At 52.2% G+C, this 17814-nt stretch overlaps 8 protein-coding genes across 8 annotated transcripts; 5 read left to right on the top strand and 3 right to left on the bottom strand.

Moving 5' to 3' along the window:
- Window positions 1–143: 143 nt before the first annotated feature.
- Window positions 144–941, bottom strand: J4E82_004328 (uncharacterized protein; the record flags this gene model as incomplete). Its single annotated transcript, XM_051730607.1, has 2 exons — window positions 144–452; window positions 939–941. The coding sequence occupies 2 exons, from the start codon at window positions 939–941 to the stop codon at window positions 144–146; spliced, it is 312 nt and encodes a 103-aa protein (XP_051589656.1).
- A 909-nt stretch (window positions 942–1850) lies between these two features.
- J4E82_004327 (uncharacterized protein) lies at window positions 1851–2882 on the top strand (the record flags this gene model as incomplete). The annotated part of the gene is made up of 3 exons (XM_051730606.1): window positions 1851–2000; window positions 2052–2613; window positions 2668–2882. 3 exons carry the CDS (start codon window positions 1851–1853, stop codon window positions 2880–2882), a joined length of 927 nt encoding a protein of 308 aa, XP_051589655.1.
- A 358-nt stretch (window positions 2883–3240) lies between these two features.
- On the bottom strand, window positions 3241–4468 carry J4E82_004326 (uncharacterized protein; the record flags this gene model as incomplete). The annotated part of the gene is made up of 2 exons (XM_051730605.1): window positions 3241–4051; window positions 4101–4468. The coding sequence occupies 2 exons, from the start codon at window positions 4466–4468 to the stop codon at window positions 3241–3243; spliced, it is 1179 nt and encodes a 392-aa protein (XP_051589654.1).
- A 923-nt stretch (window positions 4469–5391) lies between these two features.
- J4E82_004325 (uncharacterized protein) lies at window positions 5392–6923 on the top strand (the record flags this gene model as incomplete). Its single annotated transcript, XM_051730604.1, has 2 exons — window positions 5392–5858; window positions 5909–6923. The coding sequence occupies 2 exons, from the start codon at window positions 5392–5394 to the stop codon at window positions 6921–6923; spliced, it is 1482 nt and encodes a 493-aa protein (XP_051589653.1).
- A 109-nt stretch (window positions 6924–7032) lies between these two features.
- On the bottom strand, window positions 7033–8725 carry J4E82_004324 (uncharacterized protein; the record flags this gene model as incomplete). Its single annotated transcript, XM_051730603.1, has 4 exons — window positions 7033–8240; window positions 8297–8483; window positions 8532–8648; window positions 8702–8725. The coding sequence occupies 4 exons, from the start codon at window positions 8723–8725 to the stop codon at window positions 7033–7035; spliced, it is 1536 nt and encodes a 511-aa protein (XP_051589652.1).
- Window positions 8726–9073: 348 nt separating this feature from the next.
- Window positions 9074–9907, top strand: J4E82_004323 (uncharacterized protein; the record flags this gene model as incomplete). Its single annotated transcript, XM_051730602.1, has 1 exon — window positions 9074–9907. One exon carries the CDS (start codon window positions 9074–9076, stop codon window positions 9905–9907), a length of 834 nt encoding a protein of 277 aa, XP_051589651.1.
- A 1052-nt stretch (window positions 9908–10959) lies between these two features.
- On the top strand, window positions 10960–11536 carry J4E82_004322 (uncharacterized protein; the record flags this gene model as incomplete). Its single annotated transcript, XM_051730601.1, has 2 exons — window positions 10960–11118; window positions 11177–11536. The coding sequence occupies 2 exons, from the start codon at window positions 10960–10962 to the stop codon at window positions 11534–11536; spliced, it is 519 nt and encodes a 172-aa protein (XP_051589650.1).
- Window positions 11537–15510: 3974 nt separating this feature from the next.
- On the top strand, window positions 15511–17242 carry MFS1_2 (MFS sugar transporter; the record flags this gene model as incomplete). Its single annotated transcript, XM_051730600.1, has 4 exons — window positions 15511–15516; window positions 15573–16001; window positions 16051–16472; window positions 16528–17242. 4 exons carry the CDS (start codon window positions 15511–15513, stop codon window positions 17240–17242), a joined length of 1572 nt encoding a protein of 523 aa, XP_051589649.1.
- Between the last annotated feature and the right edge of the window lie 572 nt (window positions 17243–17814).

The following is a 17814-nucleotide window of genomic DNA, read 5'->3' as shown; positions in this document are numbered from 1 at the left end:
TGCGAAGTAAGAGTTTTCAGCACAGCATCAGACCGACGTTTATCCTCGAGAACTTTGTATTACACAGTACCCTTCCAACTCCGAAGTCGAGATGTGGCAAAACATCCAATAGCTACAACAAGATAGCCAAGTTCAAAGATCACCTAAAACACGGCCGAGTAGATGAATGTCTTGTCGTCCCAGAACTTGCGCGACAAGATGTGGTGCGCAGCCTGCAAAGCCAAAAGATCCCTCATAAACAGATCCTCATCTGTAGTCTTGCCATTGATATCTCCAGGACCAATGTCAACTGTCCTTCCCGCCCAAACGTCTTCCCAGCTTGGACGAAAATAATCGTTGTACGTAGCGTCTGTGATTGTCCAGGCGCCATCTGAGGCGATGGAGTAGCGTATAAGATTTTGAAATTCAAGTGCTGGTAAGGCTGAGGTCTTGTGTTTGGAATACTGGCCAACCTAAGCGCTTTATGTTAGTGATACGTATATTTACACGCCTCTTGATTCGACGTGGCTTACTAGTACCTTGTCACCTCTTCTCATGATGACGAGACAGTCATCACTATTATTGCTCTTGGGTATGTATCCCACATGAAATGCTTTTGTATTAGCGAGGAACATATCGAGGGCCATGGATGACGTTTGATGGAGTAATGTGACGACAGCGTCTTGTAGCATAATATTCTTGGGAATTTTCTTGATGGCCAAGTTGATCATATGAGCATGATTGCGTGGGGCAGTCGGAGGGAGCGCAGCGACACTGTCAGTAAATTGGATTGGGTAAGTCCTGTCCATCGTACTTGAATTGACTGTTAAAAGCCTGTTCAAGGACTGGACGTACCTATATGCATGAGACGCTTCATTTGCTTGCTATCAGGCGAATGATATCGCCACTGTGCTTGCTACAGCACGTGAGAGTTCACAGGGTTTCTAGGGATGACTTACCATCATCGTACAGGCGGCACCTCAAATCAGCTGTCGCTCATCATCTTGCGCAGCATCAGAACCTCGTCAACTAGATGCCAAACCTTGGCACAGTCCCACTCACTCCTGTCATCAGTCCAAAAATATGCTTAATATCCACAGATGCCATATAGAACACACATCGATAACAGGGCCATGACGCTACAGCTGTTGTTCGCTTCTCATCTTTCATTCGAGTGGGAGGATGCTATACCGAATTCATTGGCGTACGCGAAGACTGGGAAACAGAGGGCTGTCAAGATGGCTGTTGGCTATGAGGTCGGATGTTCCAAAGAACTTTGGAAGCCACTATGAGCTTCAAGGTTACTAGTGAGGACGATGAGAGCGTGTCGGCGGTGAAGACTTATTCAACGTTATCTGTATCAGTTCGAAGACCGTATTGATACTCCATTAGCAGCAGTTGCCTAGCGTTATCAAAAGGACCTCGCAGGCTGTTGTGTTCTGTAGCTTTCTCTCGCCTGTGGTAGCAGCAGGTATGGGCTAATCTTGGGCCAACTCTCATTAGTTGAAACGGCGATGGATCTACGATTTCCAGGCTCGTGAGTAGCCAATGATATAACCGAGTGGTAGGGCGACAGCGCCTACTCTATGCAAGGCTGACTGTATCGTTATAGCAGTGCACCAATGAACGTGCGTGCAAGCAGCCCCCAAAGACCAAACTCCAGCTGTGTAGGGTAGACGTGTAACGTACGGCCTCCAACTGTATGTATATACATCTAGGTGCAAACACCCCAACATGATAGCGCCGTCATTCACAGAGGCCTCCGGCGCCCGAAAACCTTCGCATCACACTTCGCGACTTCCATTGCAGCTAGATATATCAGCATGATTCCGGTAACGCATCATAACGCCAGCCAATCTGGCGTAATCGTGATGTATCCTGAGCACAAAGGGCAAGCAGTATACATTCTCTCAGTAGTCTCAGCCTGCACCACGTTTCTAGTCCTCCTCCTACGCTTCTGGTCGCGCTCCCTCCACGCCAGCGGATTCCGGAGCGACGACTGGACGGCAGCAGCAGCATGGGTATTCTCCCAACCTCTCCTTCACTTCTCCCTCATGCGCTAAGTCACCCAGCCATTCGTCCTAGCAATCTCCGTCCAAACAGGCCTCCTCCTCCACCACGGTTTCGGCCTGCACATAACCTCCGTGCCTCCGGCCAATATGACCTTCAGCTTGCAAGTCCTGTATGCCGGATACTTAACCTACACTGCCGCCATGGCATTGATCCGCATCAGTGTCGGACTCTTCTACCACCGCCTCTTTAGCGTCGCATGCCCGAATTTCAGGTACCAAGTCCATGCCAACACGTTACTCAATGTCATCTGGCTTGTGGGCCTCAATCTAGCGGCCGCATTCGAATGTACACCCGTCTCAGCTTTTTGGGATAAGGGAATAGAAGGAGCGAAGTGCATGCCAACACTCAACATTCAACTGGGATCCGTGGTGCCCAGTGTAGTGCTGGATTTAATCGCGTTAATTATGCCGCTGCCGATAATCTGGAAACTACATTTGAGTATGCAGAGAAAAGTAATGCTGCTAGGCACTTTTGTGCTAGGGTATAGTGTCATTTTTCTGAGCGTGGGGAGGCTGATTACCGTTGCGAAGATTGAGCGGGGGTTGGAGAGTGATTTGACGTGTAAGTACTGTCTTTGGCTTGAAAAGAAGAGAGAAAGACTAATGAATGCGATAGGGTACTTTGTTGATGTCCTCATCTGGCTTCATGTTGAGATGAGCGTTGCGTCGATTTGTATAAGCCTGCCGAGTTGCTTCTCGATGGTTAGACGGGCGAGAGAGGGCGGTGTTGGTGCGTTGATCTCGTCAAGGCCGCTACCACAGAAGTACCAGAAGCAGGATGCAGATTTGGCTGGAGGAATGGCGCCAGCAGCTGATCGCGATGCAGTATAGCAGAAATCTTCTGAGTATAATTCAAGCCAGTTGTTAATTGTCTTGGTGGGAGGAAATATGTCCACTCTATCGCTTCCTTCTGCCACAGCTCGCGGATAACCACAACTTTCGCATTAGATGTCTGTGTCATGCGCGAAGAGTGATCATGTGAGTCTCGACGCGTGGGACGAGGAGCGCGACTTTAGCGTCTTGGCGCGTCACGCACCTGGTGCGCACTCGAGGCGTGCTCTTCACAACTCGGCATCAAAGATGGACAACACTCTCAAATGGGGACATCAGCGGTTCGTGCGTATGCGCAACCTCAAAAACCCCAATCAATTTTATCTACAGTGAAATCTAATAAACAGCAAGCGGACGTCTATTCGGCCCAGACAACAGCGCTGAGGCCGTCCTCGTTCTCCGGAATGCCTGCAGCGCCAATCCGAAGATCCGCAACGCGCTCTCCCAATTTACCAGTCTTTGGATCTCTGGGTACGATAGCTACGTTCGAAGTGGTCTGATCGCCAATGGCTACGAAATCACCAGCCTTGTTGATGTCAAAAGTACGTGGGTACGTGCCATAAGAAGACGTGTTGGCTGTCCATGTGAGGGATCCGTTGGGAGAGATGGTGTATTGGGTAAGCGAGTCGTTGCCGTTGAACTTCTTGTCATTTCGGTTTGTGATGTAGACGAAGTTACCCTTGACCTTGACCTCACCGACCTTGGTACCGCGAACGGCGGTGGCGTTGCCTTGGTACGGCGTCAGGGTTTGCTTCAGAGTCAGAGACATGCAGTCTCCTGATGAGGGGTATGACACTGCCCATGATGACACGCTGTTGGAAAGCTCATTGGCGATGAAGAGAGTGGTACCTTCAGCTGCTCGACGAACGCGCGAGTTAGCTGCCGATGGTGTCCAGAAGGCACCGTGTCGTGGTCCTGTGCCAGGAGGCGGCTTCGCAGAAGCGCACTCTGTAAGCTTTCCGGAGTTCTGGTCGATCTTGTGGATCCGAATCTGATCAGTTCCAAGGTCAGGTACTACCAAGAAGTCGCCAGATGGGTCCACAAAGGCATGATGCGGGTGGGGAGCTTCTTGTCGAGAAGGGTTCACGCCTTTTCCAGTGTACTTGATTGTTTGAAGCGGCTGTCCTCCGGTCAACGGCAATTTGAAGGTTGTCAATTGCGAAGATTGGCTGTCGATCAGTTAGCACCAATGGTGTCTACCGGAGGATGCTGGCTTACTAGTGAGCGTTTGCGATGAAGCTCCTTCCATCTGCACCGCCATATAGCGCTGTCGCAACAACACCGAGAGGCGTAGAACCCTTCCCTCCTGCGGTTACAGTGCCGTTGTTACCAACGGCGAAAGAGACCAAGTTTCCTCCACTCGCCCCGTAGAAGACCTCGTCCGGAATGTACAGCGCTTTCCCGGCATTGTCGTACGTAATCCAACTAGGCAAGTTGTTTCCTGTGGGGCTCGATTTGCTTAGAGTCAAGGCATTGTTTTCGAACGACAGGTAGTTGATCGTGCCCGAGTAGTGAGTCGCCCACAGGTTCGCCGCACTTGCGGCACTACCGAAAAGCGGTAGAAGGAGAGAATGTGAAGTGAGCATGGCGGGTCTGAGTGACGAGTCAGGATTGTTCTGTTGGTACACCTCAAATACAAGGACGTAGCATCGTTTTGTACGTTCGTCTCGTGCTCTTGGATATTTCCACTATTTTGCCTTAGTGTCACGCGCACGCGATCTACATTTCGGAGGCTACCACGATGAAACACCTGACTACACCCTCTTGGACTAAACAACCGCCCTCGTCATGCGTTTCGCTGAAAGCGCAGGCTGGCATTTCAGCCTCGGTGTGTATGTTTTTCCAAGCCGGTTAAAGGGTACACGTCGGACAATATATCGCAATATGGAGCCATGTTTCGAGCAGGGGTATGACGTTTCACCCGGTTGCCGACCCCAGCTTGATCAACATGGAGAAATTACAGAGGCCTTGCATTTCGGTCTTTCATCTCGCACACACACATGTTAAGATCTCTTGGCCTGCCGTCTACCGGGAACGTAACTGCCACGCCGCTGACATGCGCCGGTACATGAACGCGGCTACGTCGCAGCAGCACACGTGCCTGGATATAGACGAGGAGGCATCTCTTAATCTTTCTGCGACCAATGTTTGCCAAGAGCGAAATAAAACTGAAGCCACGGTTCCTTACATTTGCCGTAGCTCATAGTCCTTTTTGCGATACAGGCAAGATCTGTTATTACAAGCATCGACAGGAACACGGCATCTCCACGATGCCAATGGAGGATCCAACAGAAGTACAAGGTTTTCGCTGGGCAGGTCCAGTCCTTTCATCGCAGTGATAACTCCTGGTCTCATGTTTTTCTTTCTCTTCAGCCGTAGTGTATTGGGTCAATATGTTCTCTCATCATCACCAGAATCCACCTCTAGGATTCAAGCAATGCTTAAGTAGCGCGAGTATGTTGGCGGATGAATTTGTCCTAGGCAGCCAAGCCATCTTTTTATCTTCAAGATGATGACGCACTACTACACATGGCTCTTTGCGGCCGCTACTCTCTTTTCTTGTACTACTGCCGCAAATGCGACATTGAGCGAATGTCTTGAGTCTCGACAGGTTCCTGTATATGCCGCAGGCACCAAGAACTATACTCAAGCCGTGAAGCCTTTCAACCTTCGTTTACCTTTCGTACCGGCCTCCTACGCTGTACCGCAAACCGTCAAGCAAGTCCAGGACGCTGTATCTTGCGGTGTCGCGAGCAGCGTTAAAGTCACTGCAAAATGTGGAGGCCACAGCTACGGAGCACATGGTCTTGGAGGGGAGAATGGTCATTTGATAGTCGATATGCGACGCTTCAACAGCGTAACGGTTGATCAAGCAGCACACACAGCTGTTGTAGGAGCTGGTGGTAGACTGGGAAACATTGCTCTAGCACTGTACGATCAAGGCAAACAAGCCATCAGTCATGGAACATGTCCTGGGTAGGCCCTCATCCCTTGTGACGACAGTAACCTTAACTGACAACTCCCAGTGTCGGCGTAGGAGGACTTACACTTCACGGTGGCTATGGTCTATCATCGCGCCTGCACGGCTTAACCCTCGACCAGCTCGTCTCAGCAACTGTTGTCCTCTCCAACAGCAGTGTAGTAACCGCCTCACCATCATCCAACCCCGACCTCTTCTGGGCCCTCCGAGGCGCCGGCGCCGCCTTCGGCATCGTCACCGATTTCAAATTCAAGACCTTCAACGCCCCTGAGAGCAATCTCGTCTTCTCCTACAGCCTCTCCCCAAGTAACACTTCCCAACTAGCCAACATCCTCACTGTCCTCCAAGATTTCACAATGCACAACCAACCCGCCGAGCTCAACATGCGCATGTTTCTCCCCAATCAGTTGACCGGTGTGTACTACGGCAACCGCACGTCTTTCGACACAATCATGAACCCACTGCTCACCAAGCTCAACATCCCGCTTTCCGGGCGTGGCGCAGGCACGGTATCAACAAAGAAATGGATCGACACCCTAACATCCTTCTCCAACGGCCCATTGCCCCAACCAGAAATCTACGACTACCATGAGAACTTTTACGCCAAGTCACTCATGCCCGAGGAACTATCTCCCGCTGCGATGACGGCGCTGGCAGACTACTATTTTACAACTGCGCGTAACATTCGCAACCGCACTTGGTACTTGCTCATCGACATGCACGGTGGAGAAGGGTCAGCTATCTCCTCTGTACCAGCTGATTCGACATCGTACTCGCATCGCAAAACCGTGTTCAAAATGCAGTTTAACGACCGCATCTGGCCGGATAGCGCGACGTACAAGCCGGAGATGATGGACTTTTTGAATGGCTGGGTTGAGGCGATCGAGAAGGCTAGTAAAGGGGAGAAGTTTGGCATGTACATCAATTACGCTGATACAAATCTCACAAACACCGAGGCACACTCACGGTACTGGGGAGAGCATTATGAGAGGCTGGCGGGGATCAAGGGGGCTTATGATCCGAACAAGGTATTCGAGGGGCCGCAATTGGTGGGAAGTTAGAAGCCAGCTGTTAGATGTTTGATGATGAATGGAAACAAAGTGGATCTGCTTGCTCGAGAAGAAGTCTATAGGGCCTACAAATACACGTTTACACACCTAGCTCTGGCATTTACAAGAACTCGATGCCAACACCGAAGCTCAATCCTTTCCTGCCTTCCTCCTTGGCCCTCATGACTAGTGGGAGAGAAAAGTTGATTTCGAACCTCGCAACGGGGTGTGCGTAGACGAGTCCTAGACCGGCTGCACAGCTGGGAAGTTCGGAAGTGAGGCTAGAGAAGGACTTTTGGATGGCGCCTGTTACATCGCTTGAGCTGCTGAAAGATCCGTCCTCCTTCTTGGAGTTGGGGTTCTTGAGGGCAAGGAGGCGGCCACCGTTGATGAAGGCTTGGAGACGGAGAGGTGTCTCCTTGCCGACGCGTGGGATGGGGAGGAGGAGCGACGCGCCACCAGCTGCGTAGATGTCACCACCGAGCGCATCGGCACCGTCACGAGGGCCGAGGCCAGCAATGCGGAACCCGCGTACGTTGTTGGGACCACCGAGCTGGAAGCGGTCGTTAATGCGCGAAGCCTGGGGTTGGCTTCCTCCACCCAGTGTCATGGGGTACAGAAGACCACCTCGCAGACCAGCGGTAAGCGTGATGCCTGTGTCGCCAAAGGGGAGGGCGACTTGCGACTCTGCCTCTGATTTCCAGAATGCTGTGTCGCCCTTCAATGGGCCCCAACCTGCGAGTTCGGACACAGTCTTGAAGAAGTAGCCGCTGTTCGGGAGAAGAGGGTAGTCGCGCTTGTCATTGATCCAGGTATGCGAGATGCTGGACTTGAAAGTGTCACCAGCGTCTGCGCGGACAGAGGGCGATGCGTTCTCAGCCAGACTGGTCACCTGTCGCCAGATGCCCGAGTAACCGAACTCATGTGTGGCGCCATTCTTCATCCTCCATAGCAGCTTGGAGTTGCCACCCTTGAGAACTTCCTCGTGGCTTGCCCAGCTCTTCAGCGTTGAACTCGCGAAGCCGTTGACCTGGAACTTGAGGTTGGGGTTGCTGAGGATGGGACTGTCGAAGGCAAGCGAATAGGCTGATCGTGTTCGCGTACCGAGCGATCCGTGTGCGTTCAGCGTCTCTGCTCCACCAAGCAGATTCCGAAGTTCGGCGTGGACATAGGCATCGGCCTCAGAGGCTCCAGCTTCGGTTCCAGTCTTGATGGTGTAGTTGCCGCGCTCGACGGCCGAAATGTAGACATCGACATCGGTAGGGGAAGAAGAGGCAATGGTCTGGTTCGGGCGATCGAGATAGACTGATATTGGTGACTTGAAGATACCTAGTCGGCGTTAGCCAAATGCGAGCGAGCCCCTCCTCAGTCGCGTGTCAACGTACCAAAACGGTTGAGCTTTTCGGTAGCTTCTCCAACTTCCTTTATCGCATCTTCGAGCGTGTATGGCTCTTCCCGGTTTGCGCTCAGGAGGGGGTTGACTACTCGCTCGAGGAAGCTTCTTCGTGTGCGGTTGGCGTGGAGGATGCGAACCGACGATATCGTCACGGGCAGGGAGGAGTTATCTTCAATCTAGCACAGGCTTAGCAGCAGGCCCAATTGCACACGTGGGATGCATACCAGCTCTCCGAGGCGCTCCTGCGACCTCTGCTGCTGTGCGTACAGCCGCGCATTGAGCTCATCCTGTTGACGCTTCTGCTCCTTCAGATCCGTCTTGTTCTTGAGCCTTTCGAAGACCTTGTGGGCCAATTAGCGATGCATCACCCCCAGGACGCAACAAAACTGCTTACATCGTCTTCATGCGGCGACGCCATTGGGCTGTTGGTGTCTTCGTGCGTGATGCTTGGCGTGGCTCAGAAACCTTGAACTCGGAATCGTCGCGGGCGGCGGATGCACGTGCGCTGCTCTCCAACTGTGGTTCCGACCTGGGTGCGATACAAACTCCCTTTCACCCAAATTCGATTTCACCTATTGCGCCTGCCTTTGTCGTCGTTTTGTTTTTCACAGACTGAGGGGTAAATTCAAATATTCCCTCGACACTGCCTGCCCTCTTCCCTGGCCGCCAACTCACAGCGCATCCGATAGTCGACGTCAACTATCTCCGCCCGAGAACACGTCTACCTACCATCACCTCTTCTTACCCACACACACAACCACACAACATGGCGACACCGGCAGCCACCAAGCGCCTCACAAGGGAGTACGCTTCCATCTCCAAATCACCGCCACCATACATTACTGCGCACCCTTCGGATAGGAACATCCTCGAATGGCACTACATCATCACCGGCCCGCCAGACACGCCCTACCATGGCGGCCAGTACTGGGGCACCCTCAACTTCCCGCCCGACTACCCCTTTGCCCCGCCCGCCATCCGCATGCACACTCCATCTGGCCGTTTCCAGCCCAGCAGCCGACTATGTCTGAGTATATCCGACTTCCATCCCAAGAGCTTCAACCCCGCCTGGGAGGTCAGCACGATTCTGACAGGCCTGCTGAGTTTCATGACGAGCGATGAGATCACCACTGGCAGCGTCCGCGCATCAGAGGCAGAGCGGAAACTCTTCGCTCAGCGCACCCGATGGTGGAACAGCACAGGCGGCGGCAGCAAGGCGACTGGCTCGGACAACGCTGGTGGCCGCCAGAACGGCAACATCCGGGCTGGAGATGGCGGCGCAAAGTTTAGGCATGAATGGCCGGATGTCGACGAGGAGAACCTCAAGTGGATGAAGGACAACCGTATCGACCCCCTCACCGGTCTGCCGCGACCTGCATCTACCCCCTCACAGCAGCCCGCCTGCTCACCAGACGTCTCCGGACTGCGACGACGCCCCGGAACAAGCGCGACGGTCGTCCAAGATGCGGCGCAGATAGCACGAGACGCACAACAAGGATGGTTGAGTCGCAATAAGTGGAGGGTCGTTCTCGGAGCTGTCATGCTCTATATTCTAGTCGCGAGGGTACTAGGCGACGGTGCAATCGCAACTTCTACTTAGATGGAAGGGTTGAGGCATGCATAAGGATGCTAGGGTAGTGTGCATCATGGGAGACACAAGTCACGATTCATTCAAACAGGCATTTACTATGGCGTTGGCGGGCGCTCGGCATACCCAACTTTCAGTCGAGCACTCTGTATGATTATTAGTAGTAGCAAACTAAACACAATACGTGCATGCTACACCCCTCACTTGCTCTCCTTTGATTCATCCTTTGATTCATCCTTCGACTCATACGTCGCGCTGCCTCTGGTAAGGGGCGTTGTTTCTTGGTCCATCCTAGACTATATTCAACCCAAGATATGGTACCGACTACGTCTATAGTACTCATCAACACAAGCGCACTTGATCACCATAATTAAGCCTTGAGGCTTCGCCACAAATGAAGTGGACCCACGGTAAAACTAGGCTAAGTACGGTATCCAGCGATGACGCAGTGGAGATCCCCACAATTGACTTTCAGCCACCCGCCTCCGACTCCAAACCCAGACAACGTGCATTGTCCCAGCATGAACAAACCATATTGTTTGCTCATACATGAAATACAGAAGTACGCCGTGGCTCGAATGACTATCCCTCGTACGACTTGACTGACCAGGGAGATGGAGAGCGTTGGTGAGCTGTGTATCCTAAGTTTCACGTTATCCTAGTCCTGTTCGTCCGACGGTCGATAACTGATCATCGACCTGTATGCAGGGGTGACATGGGCGATCGGCAGGGTCGGGCGCGCAATTGGGTGGCTGAACGTGTTTTAGAACGAAGTAGCAGGCACGTTAGGCTACTCTTACGCGTGCTGCTTAATCGCATGGCCTATTATGATGGCATTCTTGGTGGGACTTGGATCATCGTTGTGCGCACCGGTCCCAACATCGTGGGTATGCAGGGCTTCGTTGCAGGTATATAGTAGCTTGGGCGGGACGCTGCTGGATTTTGTTTCGAAACTTATCGTTCACGCCCTTGACTTTGTCGTCTGTTATTGTCGTGCCTTCTTTGTTCTGCTTTACCAAAGATTCATCTATCCAGCCAGCTGAACTCACATTCAAACGTCGAAAATGCGGTTTTCATCTCTCGTTTCTTTCGCGATCGCAGGCGCATCTCTATGCACAGCGCTGCCTACAAATCTCACCAACTTCCTGCTCGTCACCACATCGCAAATAGACCCAAGTGCGAACACTTCTGAACTCAAAGCCGTCTCCGCCACTTCACTATTCGTAAGCTCTTGTGCCAAACCCACGAACCACAGCATCTTTTTATCTAACAACCATCCAGGACCCTTTCCACCAACCCGCCCTCCTTCTCCGCCTAACAGGCCCCGGTTATGGCTCCCTCCCCAACTTCACCCTGGCAGACGGGACACTATCCACCATCGCCCTAGCACCCTTCAGCACCACCGAGTACAAACAATTCAACAGCACTGTTGTGACGAGTGGATCGGAGCTACAGTTCCTTGCCTCAGTGCAGCCTGCGGGTAATATTGCCCTGGACGAAGGATACCTTCTGACCGTGGATGGCCAAAGAGAGGGTTGGACGATTTGCGAAGGTGACTTGGATCAGGTGTTGAGCTGGAGGGGCAATGCGACTGATTGTACCAAGACGTATGTGCATGCTGTATTGAAGGCACCCTACTAGACCTGGTTACGTTCCAGGAGTAAAGGTTCTAAGCCATGCCGGATAATAAGAGAAATCGCTTCATATATCAGTCCCTGATTGTTCCTCTAATATGCCAATCAGCCGTGGCCACCTTTGAAGTCTTCTAGCCAGTCTTGCTCTTTGGTAGTCTGTTTTCTGATCGTAAGGCGACGATGTGATTCTCATCCTGTGCCGTTGAGGAACTTGCGCCACCAAACCGTCTCGGCGTCGAGGAACCATGGACTTGCAGCCGCTATAAATTCTTCTGGTGATAGCGCTGCTCCTGGACCCAAGTGTGCTAACGCCATGACAAAGACGTCGCAAGTTGTCAGACTTGTCCGAGCAAACACGCAGTTGGTGATGTGGTGCGGCATGGTGGCACCAGGGCTCCTATACCGAGAGTGTATTCGGCTTGTAAGGTATGTTGCTGTGTTGGTATCGACAATGGAAAAGGAGGCGAAGAAGACCGTAAAGATGCCAAGGGAAAAATACTTCGTGGTGTACTAGATGATACGTCGCTCATGGGTCATTATATTCGTATGATATGTCAAGATGACCTCTGCAACGAAGCTTTTGCCTTCTCTTTCTCCAATCTTTGCAGACCAATGTACGGTGTGATTCACCGCCCATGCACGTTTCCACTGAGGGATCCTGGTTACGGCGATACCAGCTGAGAACCCCACGTCTACTTCCTAATATAGAAGTGCGCGATGCAGACTTGTTGTTTGCCTCTCCAGACCACCAACAGGCTGAAATTTCAGACGCAGGATGGCTGCAGTGTGCCGGTGTAGACAACCAGTGATACAAAATGTCGTGGCGATTGGTGAGACTAGCACGAGCTGCGGTCCGTTATGCAAGTGCTGACAGATTTGCGCGGCTTGCCACAGTAAGCCCAAGAAGACGACAGGAAAGGTGGCGGTTCAGCGTCGGATGTGCGGTCTGATTCTCACAGGGGAATTGCTGTGATCGTGAAGATGATGCGCAGTACATACTCATGAGTACTTGGAGATATATATCATCTCGTCATGTATATAGCGAGGGCAGCTGCACGCGTCAGCAGGTCCGCCCACGCGGTCTCATGCACGAGTATCACTTCAGCATCTCCACCAGCCCGGTGGTCAAGGCCTAACTAGGAAGATAAGGATAAAATTTGGGTGCGGTGCGACCCGAGGACATCGCGTTCCAAGATGATGTTGGTCTGTGATGGAGCTATAAGTATGCAATGCTGTGATGCGCGTTGCGATTGGGAGGTGGTGGGCGGTAGTGCGGTGCTACTGGTTCGCTTGCAGTCAACGCGCAGCGAATGAGAGACCAAAAGCTCAAGGTTGGCAGCTGAGAGGTGGTCTAGTTGCTTTTTCGAGAGATGAGCGTGGAGACAGTAGAAGGCGAATATGCAAACTTAAGGGATGTATTCGGAGCAAGATTCTGGATTTGTAAAACCGACGACGCGGAAGCATAAGTAACCGAAGAAGGCGGAAGTTGGAGGATGCTATCAGGATACCGAGAACTGACCAAAGGGGTAGACAGACAGTCCAGATTCGTGTGGAGATTTTGCATGTGACGTACCAATAGACAGCTACAACAGCGCAGCGTGGATGTTCCTGACTTGGCCTGTATCGCGTGTCCTATGGATCTGGAGTCTTTCCGATGAGCAGCGCCGGGAACAAAATATCTTCTTTGTGACATGAATGGTTCGCATCAGTCATAGGATGAATAAAACAACCTACTTTTTTGTGCTTGGAGGCCCGTTGAGCCCAAGAACAGCTGAATGATATATGCCTATGCCGAATCGGGCGAGGTTTTGCGAGATATCCCATTGGATGTGACGCATCACCAACCCGTGCCGTCCCATATTCAAATTATAATAAGAGCCTGCGCTCGGATTTCCAGAGTGAAGTTATGTTTCCTGTTAGTGAACGTTGGCCGTATGCTGTGCTATCCGTGGTTGTGATCCACTTTCCGAGTCTCCCGAACAGACAACCGAAGTCCAATTTGTCTTCTTCTCCTCTCTTCACTTAGACCTGGACCTCTCAGATACTAGGAAATGTATTCGCAACCCACGTTAGGATGACCGGTGAAGGTGAGCTTATCATCGCACTGCGCCAATGTACTAAACAGTAGCACAGGTTGTGCAGTTCGTAGCAAACCTCTATGACCCAACTAAGACACCAGTGAACCGTCGACCGCCAGTTGCACTCCGCGACCTGTATACACGATTCGCCTAGTCATCTCTGGCTCCGTGACTCCCCGACTCTTACTCGCCTTATAGGGTCTTGCAGCGTGGGCCGAGAAGTGAAAAGCTTTTTAGAACCAAACAGTATAAATCGCGACTCTATCTGGCTGAACCGGCAGCCTGTCAGATCTAAGGAAGAGTAGTAACATTGGGAGAACGCCCGGACATATACAAAAGGTGCTGAGATCTCACCGACGCAAACTGCTTCCGAAAAAAGCATGCTCGTGCGGCGATGGCGTGTCGTACGTCTTGCAACGGCTGAGACGTAAGGAAACCAGATTCTGATTGCCGGATCTCACCATCTTGTGTAGAAAATGCCGCTCTCTGGACACCGCTTTCGGTCTCGGTCTCGCAGCTTGAAGTCGTTCATGATCATCTGCGCGATGATCTCGGCGACACTTAGGAACCCTGGAGATGCAGGTAAACCTCCATCAATCCTTACCGAACCCCGCATCCTGGAACACAAGCTCTCTGAAGTCGATGTTGGTGTCGCCACCATCTACCTATGGAACCGAGATGCCACGCACACCTGTCAGCGACTTGCATTCGTGGCTGGTTTGCGGAAGACCTTGTCGGCTGTGTCGCTGGAAGCAGTACTCGACGCGCTCTGTTCCTGTGGATAATCGCTACCGAAATACGCCTCAGCCATCCTGCATGCTCTTGTCAGTGTGCTAGCTGTTGTTGGCTGTTCTAGTGCGGAACAAAGCCAGCCGAGGGTTGGGGTTGCAACGGGTTGGCGCTGCCGCTGCACACTTGGCGCCTCCCGCCCCCTAGGTCGATCGCGACCCTCCATCCTCTCTTACCGTCTCATCTAGAAGATTTTAACACACCAAACACGTTCTGTCGTCAAGGTTATTGTCAAAACTGTGAGAAACAAACACACAAATAGCCCAGCAAGTATTTTGGATAACCGACGATGACTTGGCTATTACGTCTTCAGGATGCCATGTTCACTTGGGTCATGAAATGATCATGCAATGCCGCGCCTCCGCCCAGACTTGGAGCCCAGCGCAGGATGCGCGCTTCGGACTATCTTTACATTTGATGTCCATGGCAATCACGAAAACTGCGTGGGGCGCGTGTAGTTTCGAGCCTCTGGACATAGCCTAACCGAAGACATGGCTCTGAGAGTGGTTCGATGCCGGAGCTCATGGTCTGCGAAATTTTTCAATCCCCAACATGGTAAGTGACAATGAAATTGGCGATACCGAATCTCGTGTCCCTGTTTCTGCACCCGCGGCGTGGTACACCTATCAGAGCGGGTGTTGTTTCACAGCATGACTGTCCATCACTCCTTCGAAGCTTTGCTGGTGCAACCCTATGGGACCGGAGTACACGGTGCCAGTGTGCTGGACAGCAATGCCGTCTCGATATCTATTCCTATTGGACGCCGTTATGCACACCACCCTGGGGGCCGGCCAACCAAGCACTACCCCAGGATATCTTACCGGTTTCCTGTAGGATCTGCACACGCCCTGAACAACGCTCGTTTGCGGGGTCACAATGCTCTCACATGCAGAGAACCCGGCCTGTCGTCGCTAAGGCTACCAGCGGGCGGCAGAGAGCGCAACAGTGAATATCAAAACCTAGTCATCCTGCACAGACTACACTCGATCAGGATCACGCGCCCGTTTGTGCTCTTGGAATTATAAAACCAACACCCTGTCTCCTCTTGATTCTCCTCTCCTCTAACCTGGCCCATAGCTTTGTCAATCCATACTGGTCACGACCACTTGGCAAGATGAAGGTTAGTTTGCAAGCTCTGATGGCTTCTAAGTACGCCCGCTGACAATGCCTCTACAGTTTCCACAGATCTACAACGTCTACGCCATTTGCGGCTTTGCCGCCCTTGGTGGTATCCTCTTTGGTTTCGACATCTCGTCGATGTCGGGCGCATTGGGTACCCCAGCTTACAAGAACTACTTCGGTAATCCCAGCGGTACTCGCCAAGGTGGTATTACGGCGTCGATGCCAGCGGGTTCTCTTGTCGGTGCCCTGTCCTCGTCCTTCCTTGCCGATCGCCTGTCGCGTAGGAACGCTGTTCAGATCGCCGCGCTCATCTGGATTGTTGGCGCTGTCTTCCAGGCCGCCGCCAACGGCGTCGCTCTTCTCTGTGTCGGCCGTGCTGTTGGCGGTTACGCTATTGGTATCTGCTCGGCCATCGTTCCTGTCTACCAAGCAGAAATCGCTCCCAAGGAGATTCGAGGACGTGTGGTCTCACTGCAACAATGGGTACGTAGATACTCAAGACGTCTATAAGATGTACATTAACTCCGTATAGGCCATCACTTGGGGTATCCTGATCCAATACTTCATCCAGTACGGCTGCTCTTTCGTCGATGGTGGAGTCAACAACCCCAACCAGAGCACTTCGGCTTTCAGGATCCCATGGGGTATTCAGGCTGTTCCCGGTGCTATTCTCTTCGTCGGCTTCTTCTTCTTCCCTCGCTCTCCTCGATGGCTCGCGTCCAAGGACCGGTGGGAGGAGGCCCTCCAAGTTCTCGCCAACCTTCACGGTGACGGTAACGTCAACCACCCCAAGGTCCTCGCTGAATACAAGGAAATCGAAGAGGCCCTCGCCTTTGAGCGTGAAGTTGCCGAGACTAGTTTCGCTGCCCTGGTAAAGCCCCGCATTGTCAAGCGTGTCGTCCTTGGCATGTCCATCCAAATGTGGTCTCAACTTTGCGGCATGAACATCATGATGTACGTTAGCCCTTTGCACTAATTATTCATACGGTACGTACTGACAAACTCAAAGGTACTACATCGTCTTCATCATGCGTGGAGCTGGTATCGCCGACGAACTTCTCACCGCCTCGATCCAGTACATCATCAACGTCGCCATGACCTTGCCAGCTATCCTCTACCTCGATAAGTTTGGTCGTCGTCCAGCTTTGCTTTGTGGATCATTTATGATGGCTGTCTGGCTCTACACCACCGGTGCCCTCCAAGCTTCTTACGGCAACCCTAATCCAGACACTACTGACCGTGACATCTCATGGGTTGTTCCCCGTGAGCACAGCGCCGTCTCCAAGGGCATTGTCGCTTGCTCATACCTCTTCGTCGCCACCTTCGCGACTACCTGGGGTCCTACCTCATGGACTTACCCGTCTGAGATCTTTCCCGCCAAGGTCCGTGCGAAGGCTGTCTCTCTCGCTACTGCTGCCAACTGGACCTGGAACTGCATTCTCGCTTTCGCCGTTCCTCCTCTTCTATGGTCCATCAACTGGAAGATGTACATGATCTTCGGTACCTTCAACGCCGTTGCCTTCATTCACATGTTCCTGACCGCTCCGGAGACCAAGGGCAAGACTCTTGAGGAGATGGATGACGTCTTCGACTCTGGTCTCCCTGCCTGGAAGGCGGGCAAGGTTGAGTCTCGTCTTGACCGTGTTACTCGCGATATTGAAGCTGGCAATATGAAGGTTGCCCGTCACGGTGTCGAGGACGTCAATGTCGAGCCTAAGGCCTAGGCTTTAAGCAGCTGTCTCTAGACATGAGTCGTATGTAACGACGACTGGTGTTTTTTGCTGCTCTGATCTAGATTTCAGGAACTAGATAGGCATTTCGCGGTTTATATGAAGGGTTTGTGCGTATTTACACAGCTAAGGATGGTTGACGACGTGGTCTATGAATACGCTTGAGCGACTTTACAACATCTTACACGGACAGCCACGTAGCGTACTCCACTAATACATTCACTGATCTACCGCTCTCCACAGTTGCGTTTGCTTGATTACTGGCACTCTCGCCGCGCAACCACTTCAGACTTTCAAATGTTGATGTTAGAGCGATTACACCATTACTATGGCGTTGTTGACAAGACCGAGAAAGGCAAGAGCTCGGACCGTCGCTCTCTCACCTCGCTGGACTTTTCACGAACTGTCAAAATCACGGCTAGCCGATATGAATTCTCCACACAATGCTACCCTCGCTGCTCCATTAACGCCTTCCCTTGACGATCGCTTGTAGCATTACTGACCTGCTACACTTCGAGACACTATCCGCAAGCACATGCAGTTGTGGAGCGCAACTTTGCTACGTA

This window comes from Alternaria postmessia (assembly GCF_024291825.1).
Source record: "Alternaria postmessia strain BMP 2775 chromosome Unknown scaffold_20, whole genome shotgun sequence".
NCBI lineage: Eukaryota > Fungi > Ascomycota > Dothideomycetes > Pleosporales > Pleosporaceae > Alternaria > Alternaria postmessia.
The sequence above is the reverse complement of the archived record's forward strand: the minus strand, read 5'-3'. Positions and strand labels throughout refer to the sequence as shown.